This window comes from Crocodylus siamensis, chromosome 7 (genome assembly GCF_052110815.1).
Source record: "Crocodylus siamensis isolate JL-2025a chromosome 7, ASM5211081v1, whole genome shotgun sequence".
In the NCBI taxonomy this organism is placed as follows: domain Eukaryota; kingdom Metazoa; phylum Chordata; order Crocodylia; family Crocodylidae; genus Crocodylus; species Crocodylus siamensis.
Genome location: NC_143401.1, coordinates 7,071,363 through 7,096,628, shown reverse-complemented (window position 1 = coordinate 7,096,628; position 25,266 = coordinate 7,071,363). Strand labels below are relative to the sequence as shown.

The window sequence follows — 25,266 nt, the reverse complement described above, 5'->3', positions numbered from 1 at the left end:
AATGCTGACAGCCCAGATTGTCTCTTCCCTGATTACCAGTGTTTAATTACTTATGCTTTGGCTCCACTTGAATGGGGCACTCAGGATTAAGCCGCATTCAATCTAGATGTTTGGTTGAAGTGCCAGGGCATGGTCCTGCAGGTTGGTCCAGAGTGGGATCCGCTTAAACCTGTCTCCTGTCAAAGAGGCGATGTTGGCCAACGATGGAGAAAGGAAGGTGCAAGACCCCTTAGGCAAGCCAGTCTTTCAATAACCTGTCCATAGACAGTTTCTTGCAAAGTCCTCTAGTTCTTGGGCAGTCCAAGGCCAGGATGGGCAACGTGCTTACGCTGATACAGGGGTTGCACATTCGATGACCGATGGAAACTTACAGCAGTGTAGCTTCACCCCAGATTTTTCCAAGGCTACTTCTGTACGAGATTGAAATGAGTTACCCAGGTGCAGAGGTTTGTCATCTGTCCTCTTTTTGATTACATCAGGATAAATGTGTTTCTTGTCCACATCATTGAGCTTAATCCCCAGCTCTGCCACTGACTTCAGTGCTTTTTGTTCAGAGCTCTGTAACACGGGGTTAATGATACCCCATTTGTCCAGCCATTTGTCTGATCTGATTATACTCTGACATAGTGCGGGGAATTAAGTTTGCATTCAGTTGTGTCCTGGGACAAGGGCATTCTTAATTGCAAGGAAGTGCTCCCCTAATGTGTAGGTAACACTTACTTAAATCCTCCCTTAGGCAGAGTTGGTTTCCTGCATTGGCTCTTAGGTGGCAAGCTCTTTGGGCCAGCAGCTCAGTCTCATCTATTTCCATAGCACCTACATAACAGGTTTCTTATCTTAATAAGGATCTTTCGGAGCCACCAAAATATAAATGAGATAACATGAAGTCAGTGCTTTGGAGAGAGTTAAATTTGTATTTGTCTTTAAATACTTTCCTCGTGGAATTCTGGTGGCACTAATTCACTTTTTGACATGCTATTGATTTTTTCCCCTCCCTTTAAATGGAACCAAAGTAAAACGGGAATCAGGGATTGTAAATGGAAAATGGCGTGTAAATGCAGGAGATTAATCAATGCAGTACACATACAGCAATGCTAATCATGCTGAGGTAGGAACATCTGAGTGAATGGTATAAATATTTAATGACTAAGTCCAGGGTGAAATACAAGAATGAAAGAAGAAATCAAGTAAAATAGTTTAGTGGAAGGGACCACACTTCACTGAGTTTTCTCAAAAGGGGAATTTTGATAGCATTCACCTTTCTGTAGTCTGCAGTAAAGGATGCCGATGAGCTATGTTTAACTTGGAGGCTTCCAGCCTGGCTGAGGAAAATGGCTTGAATGCTGTGGTTAAAAAAACAGTATCGAAAAGCTTCTGGGATGAAAGTGGTAAAATGTTTTTGAAACCCTTTTGCCTTTAGTGCATACATTTCTTGCAGCAAACAGCTACAAAGTGTAGAGTGGTTCTTGCAAAATGTTGAGGCTTCAGTTCTCCTCCTCCTGCCGGTGGAAGTCAGGAGTAAATACAGCATAGGCAAGAGAAACTCTGATACTCCTTCTAACTTTACCAGCTTCAGTGCAGCTATTGCTTATCATTTCTTACATTCGTGCTTAGATGCATCGACCGAGTTCAAGACCTCAGTCTCTTCAGTGCTGTGCATAGATGTTTTAAGACAGTCCCTGTCCCGAAGACTTTGTTGTGCGAGTAGCTGAAACAAAGCAGTGGAGCAACCGTCCTTATTTGTGTCATAAAGGGGACGAACCAAGGCAGAAAGAATAAGCGACTGCCAGATGTGGCACAAGGAGCTCTCATGTCAGACCCGGGTTTACATGCAACAACAGCAGCCCTCTTGGAGGGTGCTAGTCCTAATTCCCACTCTTGTGAGAACAGGATCAAATCCTGAGCATCCTGTGCTCCGCTCCCATCACTTCTGGGAGCGTGGGGACTGCTCGGTGCTGTCTCAGACGTGGGACCTTCAGGCACAGGCTGGCAGGGTATCAGCATGTAAAGCATTTAGCTCTGTAAAACGTAAAGCATTTAGCTGGGCAGTTCCAAATTAAGGTTGTATTTTCAGTTCTTTACCTTAGGTCCTTGTATTGAGGCATTACAAAAGCTAAACAGTCTGAAGCTATAACCCTCAGGGGACTAGAATGAAACAGTGATGGCAAAGGTGATTTAAAAAAAAACCCCAAACAAGACCCAAAAACAAAACACTGCTGCTCCCAGCATTTTTAAATACAACTGGAATAATGGATATGGAAATCGTCTACTTTTGCTCCCAAACTGAACCAGCACAGGTTTCCCCCTTTGCCTTCACAGTGCCTGCAACCTCCTTGTAACAAAAGACCCATTTAACTTTTCTTGAGCTTCAAGAAGTGTTTGTCTCCATGTTAAAAATGTTAGAGCTGAAGGTTCAGGTCATTTTCTCGGTCAAACTCTGATCTGAATGCCCCTGTGCTGGGGGAAAAAAGGGCTTCATTTCGAATGAACGCTGAACCTCCATAAGTAATGATTATTGATTTTCTTTTTTAATATAGCCAATTAGTCATCCAAAACCTTAGAGTTTCCAGTTAACATGTCACTATATTCAGGAAGCTGAATACTTAATCAGGTGATTCACGTCTCTTGATGATGCCAAAAGAAAAAGAAAAAAACCCCACACTTGGGAAGGGTTGAAAAGGCTTCAAAGTTTCTAATAGGCTTCTCTTCAAAGCAAATCAGGTGAAATCCAGAAAAGTACAGTACTGAAGGTGCAAAGTCATTTTTTTTTTTTGTCCCAGGAACTCATGGCTTATTAGAAATACAATCATATATTGGCCTAGTGGTTGTATCTGGAAATGCATTGAACATTGGACAGCAGAAATGTGCCATTGGGAGTATAGAAAGGAAAGCCATCTTATTGGGAGACAGAAAGTCTCTACAATCGACTTGCTCCTTTTTAGTAATAGACAATGACACCGTGGTCTGTTAAAGTTGTGCTGTATGCAGCAGACTTAACGGTGTCTGAAAAACTCGGGATACTAGCGGTGCATATCCTCAACCAGCCTGACCGTGCACCCACCCTCTGCTCCTGAAAAGATGCTAGGCTTAACTGTATCCCTGTCAGGATGCCAGATGGCCAGGACCCCACTGCCCAGATTGCACCCACTCACCCATCCTCATCACTTCTTTTTGCTTGTATCTGTGACACTGCTCTCAACTGAGGTTTGGGGAAAGCGCAGGTGTTGGCAGGCTTAGCATCTGCTATGGCATCTCCAGGTGCCCCTTCAGTACAAGCCAAGGCAATGGTTCTCCTGAGCCAACCTGCACCTTGGGCTAGCGTGGTTAAGACATGCTTGTAGCCACTGGAGCGCGAGGAGCAATGTGGCCAGCATCAGCTCTGGCTGCTTATGATTCCCCAGCCCCAATGACCAGGTGCCCATTTACAGCTGGGTCAACTGAGAGCAGCCTTTGGCATGTGTCCACATTAGCAGGGCTTGAGCTCCTGCCTCTGGGGATGTGCCTAGATGTCTAAAATGCTCTGTCACTATATAAGTGCTAACTAATCATTACTGAAAGAGATTTGAGGCTTCTGCCTTGGGGTAGTCAGGGTAGCTCCAGTGAAGTCAATGGTGCTCTACTGAATCACGCCTGCTAAGCTTCTTGCCCTTTCCATCCAAGTTTCTATAGCTGCAATCCACTGGTATTTGCACTCAGGGCCTGTGCAGCTGCTTTTGGTTCAATTGTATCTATCTGTGATTAAATATTCCACTATCAATTAACCATTAATGCTGCCTAGTGATGATTTAAAATTTGGCAGGAGAGTTATGGTACACATTAAGTCGTTTAATGCTGGGAAGCAACATACTTCCCATTAAATAACTGTTCCCATGTATTTGTTCGTACAAGGGTTTCCCCACCCTTTCTGAATGCTTCTCTTCCCCATTAGACTGCTGTGTCTCTAGGCATTTGCTTAGAGCCTACCACTCTCCTCCCATGCTGTGCTGTCAGCCATGAGCGATAGTAGTGGCTTAGGGGCAGTTGTATGGACTTGGGACCACGTGCACGCACAGTTGTGATCAGAAATGGGTAAAGTCCCACAGGACCATTTGTACAGCTGTAAGGGCCAGAGGGGGCTGCATTTTAGAGGTGTGTGAAGTCGGAGGTGGTGAGGACCTTCCTGATTTTAAAGGGAGGCTGAGATCTTCCTTGTGGGGAAGAGATGAACTGAATATAAAATATCAGGTCAAGGTATTTTCACATTTTGGCTCCCAATTGCACAGCTGGCAGGAGTCATGCAGTAACACTGCAGAACAGAACGGTGGGCCCAGAGCTGTCGACTGCTAATTTTACAAACGAAGTGCTTTCGTGATGCAAGGCCAAAAAAGGCTCGGTCGAAAATGCAGTGAAGCCAGAGATTCCCATAGGCTCTTTGGCTTTTAAATGAGGAGAATAAAGTTTGTGTGCAATCACTTCATGCCACAGAAGCTTCGAGCCCCAGGGTGATTATAAGTAACAATAGCATCTACACATTAAATGCCCCCTGCTCATCCTGAAGAAATATCCCTCCTTTGGGCCGTAGGTGGGTGTCGGGTGTAATGTAGATGTATAACCTGAAGTTACATCTGTGTAAGCAATTAAACTAATTAAAAGGCAAGGCCTTTATTTTTCCTGAGCCAGATTCCATTAACGAAGCCCCATTTAACTGGAATCAATTCAAAAAAATAACTTTAATTGCTTAAATACTCTTTATGTGGTGTTGAAAAAGCAATTTGATGGTGGGATTTTAAATGCGCCTCACCTGTTGAGAAGTTAATGTGTTCAAAAGTGCCAGTGAAGGGGGGATTATTGCTCTTTGTTCTAAAGAAGAGAGAGGAAATAAGGAGTATTCTTCTGATTGATGTGCAGCTTCGAGATGTAGCACCACTGCCTCTTGCTTGCTGCAGCCTAACCAAAAGGATGCGCAGCCCTATGCAGCTAACAGTTTTGGAAGGGAACAAGCTGATGGCTTTGTGAGGATCCTACATGCTTGGGTCATTTCATGGCTTTGTATGAATGGTCATGCACATATAGGAACATACTCACATGTCATTTGTGCCATTCTTTCTTGCAGTGATTTAGTACCTTGCTAGGCACACAGACCCCGTGCCTTACAATGGGGACTATTCATGTACTAAAATGACTGTTTCCTCTTAGTAAAGGTGGTAGATAGTGTTCCTCCGATTCCAGCCCTAAATGCACGGGCTGTTTCAGAGAGCAGCTGTCTATTATGTGTGAATAGTGTCTGGCTCTGTAAGGCCCTGATCCTTGGTTGGTGCTCTTGTGGTGCAAGCCCGAAATCATGATCATGCTCTTCAACAGTAGTTGTGATCTCTTATGGTGCTGCACGGGAGCCCGTCTTGTGATGTGACACTTAAATAATGCTTAGGCTTCAAAATAAAAAGAAAGGAAGGGAGATCTGAAGAAAAGCCAGAGGAGCAGCAGGTTGTATTCTCTAGGGTCCCGGCCATGCATTTGCAGTCAACAGCTTTTAAGCAGTTGCTTAACCTTTAAGCTTGTACGTGTTCTGCTGAAGTCGGGGCCTGATGCTTTGATTCCCGGGATGATTAACTCCTTCAAAATCCTGTCAGTGCCTTAGATAAAAACACCCCGCAGTGATGATTATAGAGCATTCATTGTAGGACATGCACAAGGCCAGATTCTCGTCACCTTGCATCTTTCATAGTATTTGACAGCAATCCCTACCATCACTTGCTGACAAATAGATGCCACACACACACACACACACACACACACACACACACACACACACACACACACACACACACACACACACACACACACACACCCCCCCCCCCCATGGTACAAAACACTATCATTCCAATTTAGTTGCATTTTCCATTTACTCTGCACTCATGTAAATAATGGCACAAATTGAAATCCGCAAGGAGTCCTGCCTGTTAATTGGTTTCGATAGATTGGTGGAATAATCATTTATTAGACTATATATACCGATAGGTATCTAGCATTTATCTTTATAGTAAGAGTCCGAGCTGGAAGTCAGCAGAGAAATAATCACGTGCCAAAATGTAAGCATTTGCTTAAGTCAGTGGCTGATTTCAAAGTTGCCAGACCCAGGCATCAAAGCAGTATGTATACATACAAATTAAATGTGCCGATGTCTGTTTTGTTAAAGGAGGGGGGATTGGGTTGTTATATAAGGCAATTGGTTTACCGGCGATTTCCGGCATTACAAGATGAAAATTTGGCCTAGCGTATGTTAAGATTATTTCTAAGAAGTTGGATCATGGATTCAGAATGCACAGTAATAAATATTGTAGCCTTTGGGGGTAAGATTATCATGTTTAAACCTGTGCTGGCATAGCAACCATCCATAGGAACGTTCTAAAAATTAGTTTTAGACATCCCTTGTTTGATCTGGGCTCAAAGAATATTATGTTTATGCCTATTTATTTAGAAAAGTTTTAAATTAAATTGGTTCAGCTGTCTTGGAGTTATCCAACGGTGGAAAAATGCCATACATGATTCATTTATATAACATCCCCCGTCTCAAAGGACTTTACAAAAATCAAATGAAAAATAATCAAGTGCCTGGGAAAAATCTTCACAATTAGTGAGAAAGAGACATTTTCAGCCACGGTTCATAATTATGCAGAATTGTGCCACATGTGTAAAGACTAAACTTGGTTTAAAGGCTGTACGGTAGGTGGCAGAGATGCATTAGTTATGCAGCAAAATCATCTCGCTGCTTCATTAACAAAAGAATGTACTGATGTTTCCCCATCATTAATAAATACACAGTGTAGTGCTATCCTGACATCCTGCTGTTTGCTAGAAGAAAGGTTTGAGTTAACTTGGTGTGTTGAATTGGTGAAGGACTTCTTGATGTTGGTTTGATTATCAGTTCTGTTGTTGGAAATGACTGGTTATAAAACTGGAGGCATCTCGGAGAACTAAATTGATTTACAGGATTCATTTCCCCTCATCCAGAGCAGAATTTGTTAGAATACAAATAGTTTTTAAATAAATGACATATTCTTTAATAAAATATTGTAAATGGGTTTGGTTAAGAGTAATTGGATTTCATAATAGCTCCTATTGTGGAAATGTTTGCACTGCTGTAGTTAATGCTACTCATGTATACCACAACTCAACGGTGCATGCGACATATGTAGCTAGATACTTGTACCAGCCAGTAACTTATAAAGTGTCTGCTTAGCCAAAAGTTGTGTGTGTGCGTTGGTAGTTGTATGCAATTTTTTAAAGCAAACAGCATAACATTAAGAAAAAAGTTGGTGGGATGACTAGCAGGTGAGCCAAAATATTGTTAATGGGCTCTGGAGCATTTTGTCCCAACTTCGAGGCCTTGACCTTCTTTGCTGTGGCACGTAAGACATCACTTCTGGATACTGTTTGGTGGCCTCTTTCCCACTCTTCCCACCAGTTCCCCCTGGCCTCCAATTTAAAATCAGCTTTCTCGTTATTAGTCTCCACCAAATGGCTAGGAATTTAATTAACATAGAAATCAAACCAACCTTACCTGCCGGAGAAACAGCTCAGCTCTTGGACATGACGGCTCTGTAACTTTCTGTGCTGCTCCTAAACTTTCAAATGTTCACATATTATAGAAACCTAGAAAGTCTGAGGTCATGAACAAAGCGATTGCAGCTTAGGATCCTGGCACTTTTGCTGACCTGGTGATCTTCACAGGGGTGGGGGTGTTTCTCTCTAGGTTCATTGTTTGCCAGCTTCGGGTCCTTGCACCCAGAAGATGGTCTGCCTTCTTCAAGCTGCTAAATTCGTGTGTGGCTCCTGTGTTTTGTGCCATTAGAAGTAAGAGAGAAATGGAAAGAAGTCTAAATAAGAATGGAGCCCTTGTGATAGAAAATGGAAGGGGGACCATAAGATGTAAGGAAACATTGTTAATGGTCAGCTTGGAAAAAGCAATTCTGAAATATTAACAATCTTCCCCATTTATTTCAGACAGCAGCATTCTGAAATCAAGTCCGAAGCTGAAAGAGCAGGAGAGGGGAGCTGAGTGTTAGCTAATCAATGGGTGTCTCTGGGGCAGGATTTTGGAAGTGCTCTGCTTCTTTCCCAGCTGAGCTATTTGCTTACATAAGGGCAAGGCACCCTTTGAAAAGCATCCCCTACCCTCTGACTGCTGCCTGGTCCCTTGAAGTAGGGATGCTTTTTCTATCGGGTACCCCTTGTTGAATGCATGCTAATCAGTTTGGGGGGCTGCCCTTTCAGCAGTGCTTGACGTGGAAGGTGCTAACATTGTGCAGCAAATACCGGACAGGCTTTCTAACCACACTTTCTTCCAAGTGGGGCATCATGCAGCCAGGGGGTAATGGTCCCTGGGGATAATGGCTCTGCCTTAGGTAACGGGCCCCGAACCCTGTCTTACCCATGGGTGGTGCTCAAAGAAAGCAACTTGAAGGCCAGTCTTCTGATTAGTCGCAGAAGGTCATTTCCATCTGCATGCGTTTGACTCTTGCCGGTTGATTTCTTACAGGTTTACCGGAATGAATCTGCCTGCCCCGGTAATCAGCAGTAAAAACTGGCTGCGACTCCACTTCACATCAGATGGCAACCACAGGCAGAAGGGGTTCAGCGCACAATATCAAGGTAAATGCTTCTTGAGCAGATTGCATCATTAATGGTTTTTAGCACCCTTTCCTTCAGCTGGAGGGAGGCACACTTTAGGCCCAAAGCTACCCACAATAGGCAAGTTCTGATGTGTCCCTTATCTAGGACATGTTAGCTTTGCCTTCCTAGCAGGCTGCCCAGTTTTGCTACGCAGAGAGCCACCTTGGCAGCTTGCTGAGAGCATGAAAACTTGCACCTCTCTGGCAAATACACCTGCATTTTAGAATTTTTTTTTTTTAAACAGAAGTGCATCTCCATTTGCTCCCTTTGCACTTCTCTCGCATAGACTTTATATTGACATCCCGTACAAGGGTGTATGTCAGGATGGGTGTCCTAGGGTGCCACTGATAGTTGAGATGCTAGCCTCTCCCTTGGGTACCCAGACTCAAATCCCTGCTCTACCCCAGAGGTTTCTGACAAGTCCTATAGTTTTGCTGTCTCATTTTCCCGTCTGTAACTTGGGGATAGCAGCTCTGCCTTTTGTTGCAAGGGTTTTATGAGGACAAATACACTAATGGTTTTGTGCCGCACAGATGCCACAGTAATGGGGGCCATTTAAATAACTAAGATAAATGGAATGAAATCCACCACTGTAGCTCTGGCATAGCAGGATGCCCCCAGGCTGTGCAGTGAAAAGGCAGGATTAATAGTTAAGAATGGTGATATTATTACATTTTGTTGTGGGGCATTTGTACAGTTGCTAGCAACTGCGGTGCAGGAATATGCTGTGAAAATCAACGAGAGAAGTTAATGGGGAGTGCGGCAGGTCTTACTTACTTTTAAACTGTCATTAGGCATAGGCACGTGGTTAGCAGGAAGCTTGCAGAGTTAGAGCTGTACTGATCCCAAGACATTGAGGTTTTCCCATTCCTGCTAACTGCATTGCATGTTCTTCCACAGTTTATGAGAGATTCAAGTCAGACAGTCCTCAGGCTTGCCTGATATTCAGGACAAAGCTGTAGTGCTCAACTCTACCTGTTTACTTTTTAAAAGAGTGATTGTTTCTGAGTGGCAAACTTCCACCTGGTGACCTGGGCTTGACTGAAGCCCAAAGTATCTTTGCCATCGTGGGAACATAATCCTGTTGGAACCAAAAGTCAGTTAAACATCTGTATTGAGGAAGCCACTGGTTTACCTGTTAGCACGTGCTTAGCTGCCGTTCAAGCCAAGCATTTTGTGCATGCTCAGGGTGCTCAAAGATGTCCTGATTCAGAGTTGGACTTAAGCATGTGCTTTCTGGAATTGGGGCCTTCGTTAATTAAAACTACCTCCTTTTTACAGATGGGAAACTGAGGCACAGAGAAATTAATGCCCTTACTCAAGGCCACAGAGGGGAAGTCAGAAGTAGAGGTAGGAATAGCATCCAGCTCACTAGTCTTGTGATACAGCTATGAGAAGAAAAACAAAAAAACCTTTTCTTTATTTGTCACCCTAGCAGCCACTCTGGTGGCCTTAACTCAGATGTTGCCTTATGAATCAATTTTAGTTCTTCCTCCACAGAGTCACTGTGTTGCATATATATATATATATTTTTTTTTTGTTTCTAACATAGATGACTGCACACCACTGATGACTCTTGATATGACATTTTCCTTCTGCAGTCATGATTGTTACTTTCTATTAAAACACCTGTCTGAATCATGCTTTTTTCTTTTCTTCTTTCAAATGGAAAAATAAAGATTAATGTTATAATTTCCTCTGATTAGATAAATGTCAGGGGAGGGGGTCTAATCTGGCAAGCTCCTTGAAAAGTGTTTTGTGAGATATAATGAGCCATGCTATTGTGTGCAGAGTGCTTAAAGGGTGAATTTAAAAATGCTCTCGAAAGCACTGAGGCAGGACCTCGGTCTAGTGAGCAGAACAGAATGGCCCATCTCTCCTGCATGTACCACGCTGTCAATGAGTGTTTGTGCCACATGTAGCACACGGGAGCCACCGCCAGTACTGATGGTGCTCGGTGAGCACCGGTTTTCCCGATCCACTCAGCACAGAGAGATTCTGTAAGGGGCATTTTGATGAATTTGAAAAATGGATGCACGGAGCACGTGACAAAATTGCAGGCCGACTAAATATGAGCGGGGAGTCCCGAAAACATGGGAAGATCTCATGGGCCAGGATTTTGTTCCAGGTGCTAAATGAGCTTCCATGAAACATTCAACAAGCCTTCCAAAGAAATGTGATCTAGCTTTCTTTATGCATAATACCTTGCTGTGTATGGTCTACACTGCAAAACAGGTGCAGGCATAGACAAAACAAGGCTCGTGTTAATCTAGCTGGTTTAGGAACTTGTAGCAGTGAAGCCACAGAGAGACTGACTTGAGCCACTCCGCAAGTGTCCATGGCCTTGGGTGGGCATGCCCTGTCTATCCAACAGCCAACATGGCTTTGCTGGTGCAGATGCCCCAACCAGTTAGAGTCATGCTAAGATGAGTATTACACCTGCTGCAGTCATACCTCTGATAACATCTTGGGCATAGCCATGTGTTTGTACCATTGTAGCTCTTACTGGTCTAGAAAGTGGTAGCTCATCCGTACTGATATCACTACCCAGCTATCACAGCTGCACAGGTTATACAAATGTCTTGAGTTTCTAAACCAGCATAGTGATCATGGTGCAAAGCCATGCATGCATCAGTCCATAGCAAGCAAAAGAGAGAGTGGGCTCATCTACGTATGATGCTACATCACCGTAGCAATGTGCTATGGTGAAGTAGCGTCGGCGGGCCCAAACTGCGACACTGCAGCGACATCACCATAGCAATGTGCTCCTTCCTTATAGCATGTGGCTATGGTGATGTAGCAGCTAAAAACGACTGTGCGCAGTGCGCATGGCACATTGCGGGCTGTTACTGCGCTGTCATTTAGTACTTCCAAAGGGAGTAGCCATTGAGCACTTGCTAATTTTCTTCACGGGTCAGATCTTTAAAATTAATGACAAAACTTATGAAAAGATGGGAAGTGCTAAATCCAAAGGGAAGTACTAAAGGATGGCGTGGTAACAAAGGTGCCATAGGGACACATGTAGATGCACTCAGTGTCTAGCTACAAAACTGGAAAGAGGGAGAATTAAATAACATCCCCTTCAAATACTTGTAAATACCTAATAACAGCTAGTTTTCATGTTAGCATCTTGTTCTCTCTGACTGTCTAGCTACTTTAACCCATCTAGGTTTTTGCACTGCACCCTCCGTCATTAGTATCGGAGCTTCATACAAATGATAAAATACATACAGGATCAGAGATCCTTCCAAGAGCTCTGTCCCATCCCGTAATTGGCATCAACTTCTACTGGCTCTTGTCCCTTTTTTTGCACTTTGCTTGGTGTCATGAAGCTCATTCAACAAGCATCTTTGGTGGTGCAGATCGCAAACACGGTGAAATCCAAAGAGAAGCCCCTGGGATGAGAATCTGAGGATTGTTATAGGTCTCTAGCCATTGAGCACTTGCTAATTCTCTTCATGGGTCAGATCTTTAAAATTAATGACAAAACTTGTGAAACGTTGGGATCTCTTTATTGGCTGTATGTGGTAGCTTTGCTAGGGTCATGAGAGCTGACCATCATGCTGCAACCTGTTTGTCATACCGGACTTGAGACATTGCAGAGATCTTGCCCTTGCCCTTGCCCTTGCCCCTGCCCCTGTAATGGAGGAGGCTCGCTGGTCTGGGTTTTAGGGGAGCACTGTGGGGGGCTCAGTGCGAACAGGCTTCACTGGAAATGATTCGTGGAAATAGCTCAGTAAGCAGGACACCTTTATGCCCTTTTCACCCAACAGTCTAGGCCTAACAGCAGGCTGTTGAGGCTGGTCCCTATGGCATAATGATTCATTGTACTGAGCAAGCGTTGTCCCTACAGTTTTGTTGCAAGTGTGGTTGATGGGGCTTGAGGAGAAAGAGTGAGGATCTGAAAGAGCTGAAGGGAGGACAAGGTGCTACAGGTCACTGCGGGAGGCAGGTTTCAAGGCCAGAGGCTTGCTCATCAAGAAGCTATGCTAGGGTTAACTTCAGGGGTCCTCTCAAGAGGGTGAAACCAAAAAAGGTTGCTTCTTGGGAAGTCCCGAGGCAGGGCACGACAGTCCCTAATTGTAGTCCGTAAAACCATTTTTCACAAAACCCTAAAATTGCCTGTGTGGCCAGTCTGTTTTTCCAAGGGTACAAGTGCCATTTATTAATATCCCCTGAGACTGTATCTCACTTTGCTACAAGACATCCTTCTCCTGTTCCATCTGGTTTAGCTTGATACTTAGCTTTTGCAGAATGAGGTGGGGGCGGGGTTTGTTTGTTCCAGTTCAGAAGTTTGTATACATGCTCTAGATTTGACATCTTTCTCTTGTAGAATCAAGATGACGTGTATTCGTCCCGTGTACATGTTCTATCTGTGTTGATATACGTATGGATAATACATTCTCCCCTCCCCTCGAAAGTCATCATGTGTTTCCCTTCTCCAGTACCTTTCAGTAGGAACAATCCCCAAATATTTTACAAATATTAGTAATATCTTCCAACACCTGGGAGGGGAAAAAAATGAAGCTTCAGAAAACTCAGCGGTGTGATGCTTGGGAGGTACTAGGCACTTACAGCTTTGAAAATTAGGCCACAAATGACATGCCCAACATCAAGGGTGGATCAGGGATTACAACCCAGGAGTCCCAACTCATCATCCTCTGCTCGGTGCTGAATCGCTGAAAATGAGCTAATGGAAAAGCTGCTGAATTTAAAATGATGCTAAGCAGATCTACATAATGATCTGGCTGATGTAGTTCATTTCTCCAGCATATACTGTATTACATATATACGATCCTACAGTGCCTTTTATCTGATTGTGACCAACACATAATTGCATCCTATATCGATTTCCACCTCCTCCCCCTGCCGCATAAGAATATGAATGTGGGTCTGGTATCAGCCCTATCAGGCCATGGTGCTGCCTTGAAAGTGAGATAGGCTGTGTTCCTCACTAATGAGTAGATAAATTCTTCTGCAAACAGTGCACAAGATCAGGGATGTTTTGGGGATGGTCACTGATTTTTCAGACGCATTTATCAGAATTGCGGATAACTGGGTTAGGCTGTTAAGGGGATACTGCATATATTGTATTGGTCTGTCAAGCCCACTTTGGACAGGCAACACTCTCAGTGCAGGAAAAAAACAACAAAAAAAGCAATTCTAATCGCAGCAACTGTAGCTCTTAAATCCTGAAGGAAAATTAATTATTGTACTACCTACTAGAGGATGCAGGACCCCATTGTGCTTGACACTGTGCAAGCATGTCACCCCTGTCCCGATCAGCTTGCAATCTAAGTAGACACAAAAGAAAAAGGTGTGACCTCTTTGTGCCTTGGAAAAAAGAAATCCCCTCGTTCCCCCGACTTGTCCCCTCACCAAAAGTATCTTCCAATATGTAATATCACATAATTATGAAATTGTGAATCAAGCAGTTGCAAAATGGAGCATCAGTATGCTAAGTAACTGCAGGACCGGGAGAGTCAGGGACGATATGGGCACTAGACATGCATTTCTGCAGAAGAATACTTTTTTTTATTCATTCAGTGTTTTCTCCCCTTAAATTCTCATTTTAATCAACATGGAATGGTTTAAAAAAAATGCATCTGATTGTTTTGCTGCTAAACCTTGGGAATGTCACCTTTCAATTTGCCTAGACATCGAGTGTTGTGGCAGATCTAGCAGATGTGTTTGTACAGCAAAATCCGCCAGAAAACACTTTTGTTTGGCCAATGAGTTTGATGTAATCCTTTTGTGGTACTGCGCCACGTTCAGATCTTGAAGGATATGAGGCTTGGCACAAGATGGGCTTGTTTTTTGTGCGGAGGAGCAGTCAAATTTGCTTTTGTTTCATGTTATCTTTGGGGAAAAATGAGGAAGAAGGAGGGATCCTTATCTTTTTTGAATTATCTTCCCTTAAATTGGTGCCTTTGTTATTGGTAAACTTTACATCTCTGCAGAAATCACTTGTGAAACTTGACTTACATAATTCTGTCTCCACGTAATGAACAAAATAAAGGATTAGCTGGAAAGAATATAGTAATCATTTTTTCCCCAGTTATTATCACTGAAAGAGGCAGAATGCAATTAGAATAATATAGGGCACAGGATTCATAAGACACAGCACATGACCCACCTGTGCTAACCATATTGCACTGCCTCTAGCAGGGTGGGTATACCCTTACGGGGTCATAGGATCATTGGAAAGTAGGGCTGGAAGGGAGCTCATGAGGTCAGCTAACCCAGCCCCCTGCTCAGGTAGGATCATCTTGGTTAGAAGCATAGAAACTGAACCATTGCAAGTAAGGCAGAAAAGAAAACAAGAGGAAAAGAATATTTTCAATCCGTCAATCAATTCTGCATGAATATGTGACTGCAAAGAGAGTCATTTTTATGTATACGTGGTATAAAGCCGTTCAGAGAGTAGAACCAGAAGTTGATTTTTATATAGCTTCTTTTGTACTTAAGGTTCCCCAAAGCACTTTATAAAGCAATAAGTTAGATACTTCAAAGTCAGGAGCCATTAGACATCCCATAATAGCTCAAATGTAGCTTTAGACACTTGGAGATGACTATATTTTATTGACTGAATGTTGGCTGGGACTATGGGGTTATCCCTGGCTTGCTTGGGAAGTGCCAGAGGATTGTTAACTTGCGTCTGCAGAGTCAGGATGGGCAGGCAGGATGGGACCTCATTTCAGTGTTTCCTCCAGCTAACCGCGCTGCTAGCAGTGCATCAGCCCCTTAAAACCACGCTGCAGCATCAGCATGTGGTCTGAGCTCCCCAGCGCTGCAGTACTCCTGACATACACCTGTGCAGAAAAATCAGTTGCCATAGAAATTAGAAAGGACTCCCTTGTAATACGTATAAAAGAATTCCTATTGAAGCTGCAGGACACAGAAGTCTTCACTAGAAAAGTGTAAGTCGTACCAGAGCGTCTGCATGCTAAACCAGCAAAGCACCCGTCCTGTCTAGACTGTCAGTGCTGCGCTTTGAACCAACCTGGTGCACCCATTGCCACTACCTGCAGCAAAATGAGCTACCCTGGTGAAAATACACTAAAACTATGTCTACACTGGGAGCTTCTGTTAGCTTAGCTAAACTGGGCAAGGATGGGACCTTTTGGCATGCCAAGCCAAAGGACGTCTCAAACACAGATGTTTCAGAGAGCCCCTCTAAACTCTGCCTAGTTCTCCAGCTTCAAGGCTAAGGCGTTGCCCCAAAAAGGTAGCAATACCCCAAAGGGTTGCCTACATCCCGGCTTGCATTAAAGCATCATGGAAGGGATTGCCGACTCGTGCTGTCATCTTGGCATGTATTATATAGAGGCACGTCCCACCCATGAGTTGCTTTTCAAGATTAAAGTGCACTTCTGCACCTCACAAAGGTCCTGATATAGGATCCAGCTTATGGCCATAATGCAAGGGACACCGGGAAATTATTGCCTAGAAATCTTGCTGCGGCACAGGACTGATTCCTTCACTCTGAATCAGTTCAGTTTAAATGAATCCACATTTCTGATGAGAACGATGTGCGAGTTGTTTGGTACTACCAGATTTTGTAGAACGATGGTAAATCTGGACCTGTAAAGAGGTACTTTATAAGTGGGTTATTATAAATTACTGTAGGTAACAAATGCATTCAAATTGCTAAGCTTATTTCTTAGCCATTTATGAAGGTATCTCTACTAGGCACTTTGCAGTGGTTACCTGTACTGTATGCTCGAGGTACAGTTTTTGAAGATATTTTTTTTCCCTCCCAGTGGATTAACATCCTTATTGCCTTCTTCTGTAGGGGAAAAACTGTACTTGGCACCCAAACTGAACACAACTTCAATCACTTCTCCATCAGACCTAAATTTGCTGTCAGTCGTCAAGAGTATTTGACTTTTCTCTAGTTCATGTCAGGTTATCTCCTGCTCCTTATGTTTCCATGTGTAGTTAAAACTGAGCAAACCTTTTCCACGGGACAATTGTCCCACCAAAAATGGGATTTTATCAAAAGCAACTATTTCTTTTAATGAAGGCTTCATAAATGAAGCCATCTTTGTTTGTTTCTAACTGAAAATTTTTAATTTAAAAAGTAAAAGAATTCGGCATATCCAATTGTCATTGTCCATTTGTCCTTTTTTTTTTTCTTTTTTTGGTATTTTCTTTCTTTTTCGCTCATAACAGCAAGTGTATGATTTTCGGTCACATTTTTTTTCCTTTTTTATTTTTCCCTTTTTCCTGTCACTTTTCTCCAAGCTCATTGAATGTTGTAAAACCTCCCCAGTGACAAAAGGATAAACGAACCATGCGTCTTTTTGATACAGGATCTGTTCCAAAGTTAAGGATTTTTTTGGAGAGTGACCAAGTAGCAGAATTAGTTTAATCTGTTCTTTTGCCATCTCAAATGAAACCATTTCATTTGAACTTTTTTCATGGGATATGGAAGGGAGGGAAAAGAAGAAAGAAAAGTTCTTTCAGCCAGCTCTATAGCTGGCTGAGCCAGAAATAACGTCTTGGTTTCCCAAAAAGTGTAGGCTTTTGCAGCCAAAGGTCAGCATTTCAGTTCCCTGATGCAGCATATTTGCTGCTAAATAATGCCTCTGGAGACAGCAGGTTGCATATATCTGCAGATCATTATACTATGCCTCTAGATGAATGCATTGCCAGCTTAAGGCATTCAGAGACCTTCAGATTCTCTACTAGCTGGTGTTTAAACAAGATGTGTGCCTTAGGTTTGCCTTTGAAATGAGCATACTGTTAATTATTCCATTAAAAAAATAGATTAATGACAGTAATGCTCAAGGAAAGACATGAGCTGGGCTGCCTAATCCCATATTTATATGTACTTTTTAATGAGTATGGACCTTAGCTTGAAGTTTTTTAACTCCTGTATTTGTAAATAAGGCAAAACAGTGTAGCCACTCGACAAAGCAGAAAGTTGCAAATAATCATTTAGAGTAAAGAAAATGTTAGTTTGATTAAGCTTCAAGGAATAATATTTGGCATCTCCTTCTCTGGACCTCCTGAAAACAGATGCTTTTAACAGAATTTTTTTTTTCCTTTTAACTGAAAGGGTATGATTAAGAAGAAAAGGGGGAAAAATCCCCCCTATTAATTAAACTGATGATGTTTCTTGACAAGTTTGTCTTAGAAATGTGCTAATTTAGAGATGAAAGCATGACATGATAAAGTACAGAAAGGGACTGTTTGAAGTGGAGGATGGACTGGCTTGCTTGGGAGATTAAAATTAAACCGCAGGGGAAAGGCTCATCTGAAGCAGTTATGGGAACGCTGGCTTTCCTAGCGGAGCTGCTCTTTAACCTTCAAAATGCTATGAGGGCTGCCCCCAAACACCAGGAGCATAACCAGGGGGTGGGGGGTCCAAGTGAGGTACCAGACCTGGGCGCTGACTTAGAAAGGGGGTAATATTGGCAGTAGTATTGCCCCAACTACTGCCACTGCCCAGCGCATAAAAACTTCATGGGACACCTTGGCCAAACACTGCAGAGGTGATGATCAGTTAGTCTGCGGGACAACCAGAGTCCCTAGGGTATACCTGCCTGTGAGTGGATGGAGGGAAGCATTTATGTGTCTTCACTGATGTTGGATTATTAGTATGAGCACAGTTATGGAAAAGCAGGCACTTGGCCTACTTCCATGCAGACCTTCATATGTCCTTAGCTCTCTTCTTCCCCACCACTTTCCTATTTATGCCCCTTTGGTGTGCAAATTAAAATGGCAAAAGTTCAACTATACTTATTTAGTCTAGGCCTACACTTAAAAAGTAACTGGCATAGCTGCATTGGCAAAAGTCTTAGTATAGGTTTCAGGGGCGGTCAGTTATTTTGGGCAAAACGTACTGAGTTGTGGCAAGCCAGCAAGGGCCATATAACAGGGAGCCCAAGGCAGATAAATATTAATTTTCTAAATTTTTTAGGGGCCCCACGGGCCAGATAGAATGGCGTGGCAGGCCGCTTCCAGTCCCCAGGCCGCATTTTGCCCACCCCTAGGTTAGATGCTGGTCAGAAGAGCATCCCTGAAATAGCATGGCAGAATCCAAACCAGGTGTTAGTCTTCCTATGACATACCTGATACAAGGAAATCCAGGATGATGGCAGATTCCCACTGAATGGGCTGGAAGCTAGAATATCTTCCATTTCCCTTTGCCTACGGTTCTTTGGCCCACTGTGTTAAAAGACTGCAGTATTCTTATATAGAGATTAGAAGGACCCTCACAGCAGGGCTTTTGCAAGTGAGAGCCTAGTCGAGTAGAGAGAACTCATTTGCCTGTAGCTATTGTTAGGATGTTTTGTAGGCCTGTTTTGCTGTATTCTGTGCACATAATTTGTCTTAATAATGTAGCCCCTCTTTTTGTTGCTGAATGCATTGCAAAAAGGCCCTCTTTCCAAATGTATCAATGTATTGTTCATAAATATTTTCTGGATGGTTTTGTGTGAATCATTTTCAGGTTATGGACTGCTTGGTTTGAGTGTAGTCCTCTTGATGAAGCAGAGTGTTTATGTAAAATGCCTCCATTTAACAATTTTACCAGCAACATAATGAATGAAACTTGATTCAGGGTCTGGCTCTCAGATCCTCAAACAGTCTCAGTATTTCCTTCTAGCCTGCTGCTTGCAAAACATACTCACAGTCCCCAAAAAGGCACTGTAGAGTTATTCACTGTTGGCTATTTATACTGTGCATATGTTGTTGCCGCAGTGGTCTTTAAAGGTATTTGTGTCTAGCTCCCATTGAAACAAATGAAGATTAAGTACCTATCTGGCCCTAAGTCATTTGGTGCTGATTTTGATCCCTTACTGGATGGCTGAAACTAATTAAACATAAGACTAATGAGTAGCCAATACTTCATACCGTTAGTGGGAATTCTGGGGTGTGTAATTTTTTTTTTCCCCTCTTCCTTTATGGGAACGCCTAAAAAATTCCCGCTGAGGAGGGAGGAGCTACGCAGACCTGTAAAAGAGATGCTGATTGGTGCAAGTTATAAGTAATAGTCAGTAGTGAAAAAATGAACTTGTGGCTCCTATTTGTGCTTGTCATGCATATTGGACGTGGCTTCTATAAATCACATTTTTGTTGCACTGAAATACACTTTATGAGAGCGGAAGCACTTTGCGATGCCCCTATTATTTTTAAACTTGGCAGGGAGGCCCTCGCTGAGACCACAAATCTAAAATCTCAGGGTCTAAGGCAGTGGTTCTCAACCTGTTTGCTATGGGGGGGGCATACTCGCAGCTCTCAGTGTATTATATGGGCTGCACCCACACAACTTACTTCCATTTAACAGGATGACACATGGGCCACTGTAGCGTGTTGATTGGCTCGCATGTGGCCTGCGGGCCACGGGCTGAAAACCGCTTGTCTCAGCCATTGATCCTTTACTTTTTGAACTACAGGGCCAAGTGCCTGAACAGCCAGGCACCAACAAACTCATAAATCCAGTAGCCTAATAGGGTGGGGCAAGCGGGACACCAACCCCAGGGGCTGGCTATTGGGGGGCACCAGAATCCTTCCCCTGTGAGTCTTTACCATGGGAGGGGCAGCCCTGTATTGCCCCGGCCTGGCCATAGGAGTGACACAGCCACCCTGCACCCAGTAGCATATGGGGTATGTGGGGAACAAACAGGGGTGCCAAGGGCAGCTCTCAGGGAGGCCCATGCCATGCGGCTGCTGTGCCAGCCTCTGCACAGGGAAGGCAGCCTGGGCTACAGCAGCAGTGGAGGCAGTGGCAGTAACCTCTGTGTCCCATGTGCAGAGAGCATGGGTGGGTAAGGTTTCCCTTCCCCTACCCTTGGCCCCCTCTAGACATTAACACCCCCCCAGCCCCGGGCATTGCATAAGCTTGGTACACCTATTCATCTCTATTTTTGTTGAGTGTAGCTGGGAGTCAAAAGGCCACATTGTGTAACCATGGGAGGTATAAAATTGGTGCATCAAAGTCGGTAGCAAAGCCCGCACGACTCTGTGTAACAGTCTTCCCGTTCTGTTTCAAATCTTTCTCCAGTCAAGAAGCAAATTGAGCTGAAGTCCCGAGGAGTGAAGCTAATGCCCAGCAAAGACAATAACCAGAAGACATCAGTGTGTAAGTTTCCCCGCTCTTACCTCCGCGCCTTTTGTAAGATGATCTCTGTGAACATCTCATCCGACTTCTCAATAATCTCTAAAACTTGGTCACTCTTAAAAGTTGTAATGCTGATTCTCCCCCTCACCCCCGCCTCCACATTACTGCATCACCTTCTTCCAGTGCTCTATTCACAAACATATACTAACTCTTTAAACTGGGAATGCAGGGGAACTGGTGTGCCTGTACAATATATACTGTATGCCTATTTCTGTGGCTAAATGCCAAGCAAGCTGAGGGCTCTTTACTTCTGTGGTTTCTTCTACTCCGGAAAGCATCAACATGCAAATAGTTTTGAATACCATATGCATTTCTCGAGTATAAAAGTAGCAAGCTCTGGAGCTGCAATAAGGAAATTACAAACATACAGTTAAGCGAAGAAGTAATGATAACTCCAGTGATAATAGCATCTTTGCTCTCTCTTTTGCAAGTACCTTGACATAATCATGCCTCCCTGCGGAAAAATCATGCCACCTTACCGCGAAAAGACCAGTCACTGAAATGCGGGCTTTAACCGCGTTCCTATCAGCTACTTGTATAAAACATACATAATGGATTAAATCTCTTAGAGAGTTGTTTAGACTGTTGTTTTGTTCCCGATATATTTTCCTACCAGCTTTGCATTAGGTTGTTGTGGGAATCAAAAGTAAGGTTCTTAGTTGTTGCTTTGCTCAGCCACACGATTCTGTAAAGATGCCTGGGTTCTTCTCTTAAGATTAAATAGGAAAGGTTTGGGTAGGAGTAGGTAAGACAAAATGACAAAGGAGCCAAAGTCACTCATTGCCTGCCTGAAACAAAATTCCACTCCCTGGCTCACTTCTGGCTGTAACATGGGAGTCTTGATTGATGCTCGCTGGTGGCTGAGGAAGGCCCGACATAGGCTAGGAGGTGAGCAGCAGGGTGTAAACAGCCCAAGGATTCCCACTGAGAAAACTGGCTGGGGTATGGCCAAAGAAATCAAACAGGGGCATAAGGTGCGGGGAAATCCAAATACTCAAGATATTGCTGGCTTGTGAAGTGTTCTACTCCAGCATAATTAAATTGATCCAGTAAAGCTACGCTCAGTTCAAGTCCATTTACTGATGGCTAAAGTATGTTGGGAGGCACCTTGCTATTTATGCAGGTTCTGCAACACTTCAAGATGGGAAGATCAAGGATACTCCTGGGCCCAGGGGATGCTTTTGTTCTGGACGTTTCAGGCAGGGGAGAATATGTATCGAGTCAAAAAGCCTTGGCTTATGTTGAATAATAATTTGCTCACATCCAGCTATTCGAAGGGCTGAACCCGTTTTCTTAACAGGAGGGTGTGAGGGCTTCTGTTTTACGTTACCTAACCCACTAGGTTCCTCCCTCTCTTTGGCTCTTCCAATTGGCAGTGCTTGTTAAATGTTGGGAGAGACAGTAGAATAAAGTAATAAATTTGCAATGCTTACAGTGGAAGGCTAAACAATGTGGATGTGCTTATGGCTTTCAGTTCAGACCTGGTTTCTAGATGACAAAATAAGCCTATAATTGGTCTGGTAGCAGGACCCCTCAGAAGAAATGCTAAGAATTGTGTGGGGCCTGGGTTGCAGGTCTCTAATCCTGCTCTTCAGCACATCTGTCTAGACCTGAAGCACCTTAGTGGAGCAGTGGGAAGGAAGAGTTGTGCTGCCTTGGCCAGGCTGTCCCTATCTGGTGGATAAAAGATGACTAACTCCAAGTTAGTCCAGGTCCAGTATCTTGCTTAGTGCAAACCTTGTCATCATATTTTATAAATCTGGCCCAGGAAGCTGTGGGAGGCAGCGTAGCTTGCAAACTCTTGAATTGCAATGGACTGGGGAGAGGGAACTATAATACACATTTCCTTTCTGTAACCAGCCAGGTCCCCCCACAACCATTGTGTTTTCAACATAAACTTGCCCTTGACTGTGCCTCCTTCATGGACTCAAACCTACCGCTTCCATGCACGGCTGATGCCATCACACTTGCATCAATCTCTCAACAGCAGAAATGCACCATAAGAAGAAGGGGGACTACAGGAAAAGCTGTTCATCTTCAAGGAATGTCTCCCAAAACTTTATAGCCCCCCCCCCCCCGCATTGCTTTTCGGATTGTGTGGCTCACCATGACTCAGAAGTATACTCGTGTGTCTACAAACACACATGTATTAGGGGCCACAGCACAGTTGAGAAGGGGTGAGTAAGGCATCACAAGACCGGTGTTGCGGGCTGGTACCGTTCCGTTTGACCTGTGCATTAGGTGTCTCTAGTCATTTCTCTTAGTCCTAAACCATGAGTCGTCCCCAAAGCCTTTCTTCCTGGTAATGTTTTTATGGACTTTGCACCTGTCCAGAATAATATTCCTTATAGAACCAGGAATATGGCAACTTACAGCTACATATTTAGTATCCTGCAGGTTTTTCATAGAATTGTTGCTTTGTTGAACTGTAGCCATGGGAGATTTGCCAGATTCCAACTGGCGAGATTAAAGCCTGCATGTTTCATGTGGAGGCAAACTGTATTTTGTGTCCTTAAACAAGTCATTGTGTTTGCGTGTTGGGGGTGGGAACCATGGGAAATAATTATCTGGGGGGTGGGGAGGCTGGTGTAAAATTTCTTATTTGAAATTGTGGTCAGGCATTTTTAATTTGAAATTTAAATCAGCTACTGCATATTGCTCACCTTCCTTAAAATTAATTGGACATCTTGCTTAACATTTGTTTTTAAAGGACTTGCTTTTTGGAGAATAAGCTGTAAGAAATGTAGTTTAAAGCTGGGACTGCACTTAGGGGATTATGTTTTAGGAGTAGCTTTTAATTTGTGCATATTAATTGAGAGTGACTGTCAACATCTTCAGTGTTCCTGAAACTAGAGAGTTAGCTTGGATATTGTATGCAATATTTGTATTTTTTCCCCCAACTACTTAATGCAGTATGGAAAGTAGAACGCCTTTTTCCTTCTCCTGCCTGCAGTGCAAAACTATTCTCTGATCTCTGAATAGGATGGACCTGATCTGTTGCTGTTGAATCTTATTGGAAAGAGTTGAAGAATTTGCTTAGAAATGCATCAAGCACCCAACTAAAGGAATTACAGGGGTGCTGAAAGGTTGCAGTTCCTGGTGAGCTCAGTGTGAGTTGCAGGATCTTCAGCACTTGTGCAATCCATCCAAGACGGACACGGATGGCTGAATTTGGAAGTCTGGATTCCCATTGTGTTGCACTTCTTGCAGTCGTTTTACAAAAGTAGTGCAGAAGGTGCTAAGTAATGGAGAACTAGGCTTTGGATTACTAGCATTAGACGCATAGTTTCGAACATGCAGGGCAGAGGAAGGAATGCTTCAGATGGGTCACTTCTTCGCTCACCGCTCACAAAGCTTCTCAGCAGGACCGAGGTCCTGGAAGCGTTTTTAATTAAGAGCTAGGTATTGGATGAGACATTTGGATTAGCGTTCCTACTTTGACCCAGAGGCCTCCAAGGTTTTAGGATTGTCAGCTATATATGATTTAGCACTTGAGAGGCTCCTTGCATCAAATGAGACTAAGATTGCAGGCTCTGCTTCGATATTGGTGGCAACCCCCACCCCAGCAATGAAGGCTCCACTCCACTCTGAGAACAGGGGAGAGGATAGGCTCTTACTTCCCTCTTCCCTGCTTTTAGTGCTCTTGTTTTTAAATCCATCTCTTCTACATGCTACGATCTGGCAGCTCAGCAAATACCTTCTCTTGACATGTATGCATGAATATGTATGAGCACAGAGCCCCTGGAGTCCAGACGGGAATGAGAAGAGACCTGCAGCTGAAAGTTCCCGCCACTTTGGAAGTGCTCGCCTCTAATACCAGATCCATGTGCCCCAGACCTACTAATCGACTAGTGCTTGTAGGATTTCAAGTATGTGAGTAGATTCATGTTTGCTGCATCCTTGAAGTCCCTGGAAACTGCTTATATGCTTAAAATTTCTTGGTGTGGTGAAGCACTCGCCTGCCTTGGGATCACTGCCAACATTACTTTTATTAAGGTATAGCATGTTGCCAGTCAATTGTCCCTTTATACTTTAGGAATGAATTCTGCATCCTGTAAACCTCACAGAGGCCTGCATGGGTCTAACTGGAGACAAAGTCAGCCTCTTGGAGATCATAAAGCCTAATTTAATCTCTTAGAACAAATGGTGGCTGAAATCTTATTTTTAACTAGAGGAGACTGTTTCAAGTCCTGCCTTCATTCCTCACACTGAGAAACTTTGATTTTTTTCTGTACTTCTCTTTTAGATGCTCCTCTTTTATCTTGTAGCTCATATTAAACAATCCTAAATTCAATAAAATGTTGCCCCCAGGGGACCCGTCAAAGAAATTCCTTTATTAACGTGGGAAAAAAAGTGGAGGATCATCCTTTTTTAGCTATTCTTTCAGTAGACAAAGTAAATTACCTTGGCAAATAAAGCAATCACAATTGGATGCTCCTGAATAGGGGGTGGCAAGACATTTGAGTTGAGAAAAGAGGAGGAGG

At 43.5% G+C, this 25,266-nt stretch overlaps 1 protein-coding gene across 1 annotated transcript in view; it reads left to right on the top strand.

Moving 5' to 3' along the window:
• Positions 1-25,266, top strand: part of CSMD2 (CUB and Sushi multiple domains 2) — a 645,501-nt gene that overhangs the window by 330,562 nt on the left and 289,673 nt on the right. Inside the window, exons 6-7 of the mRNA XM_090057063.1 lie at positions 8,519-8,631; positions 20,666-20,743. Coding sequence (XP_089913189.1) covers positions 8,519-8,631; positions 20,666-20,743 — 191 coding nt within the window. The remainder of the gene's footprint in view (positions 1-8,518; positions 8,632-20,665; positions 20,744-25,266) is intronic.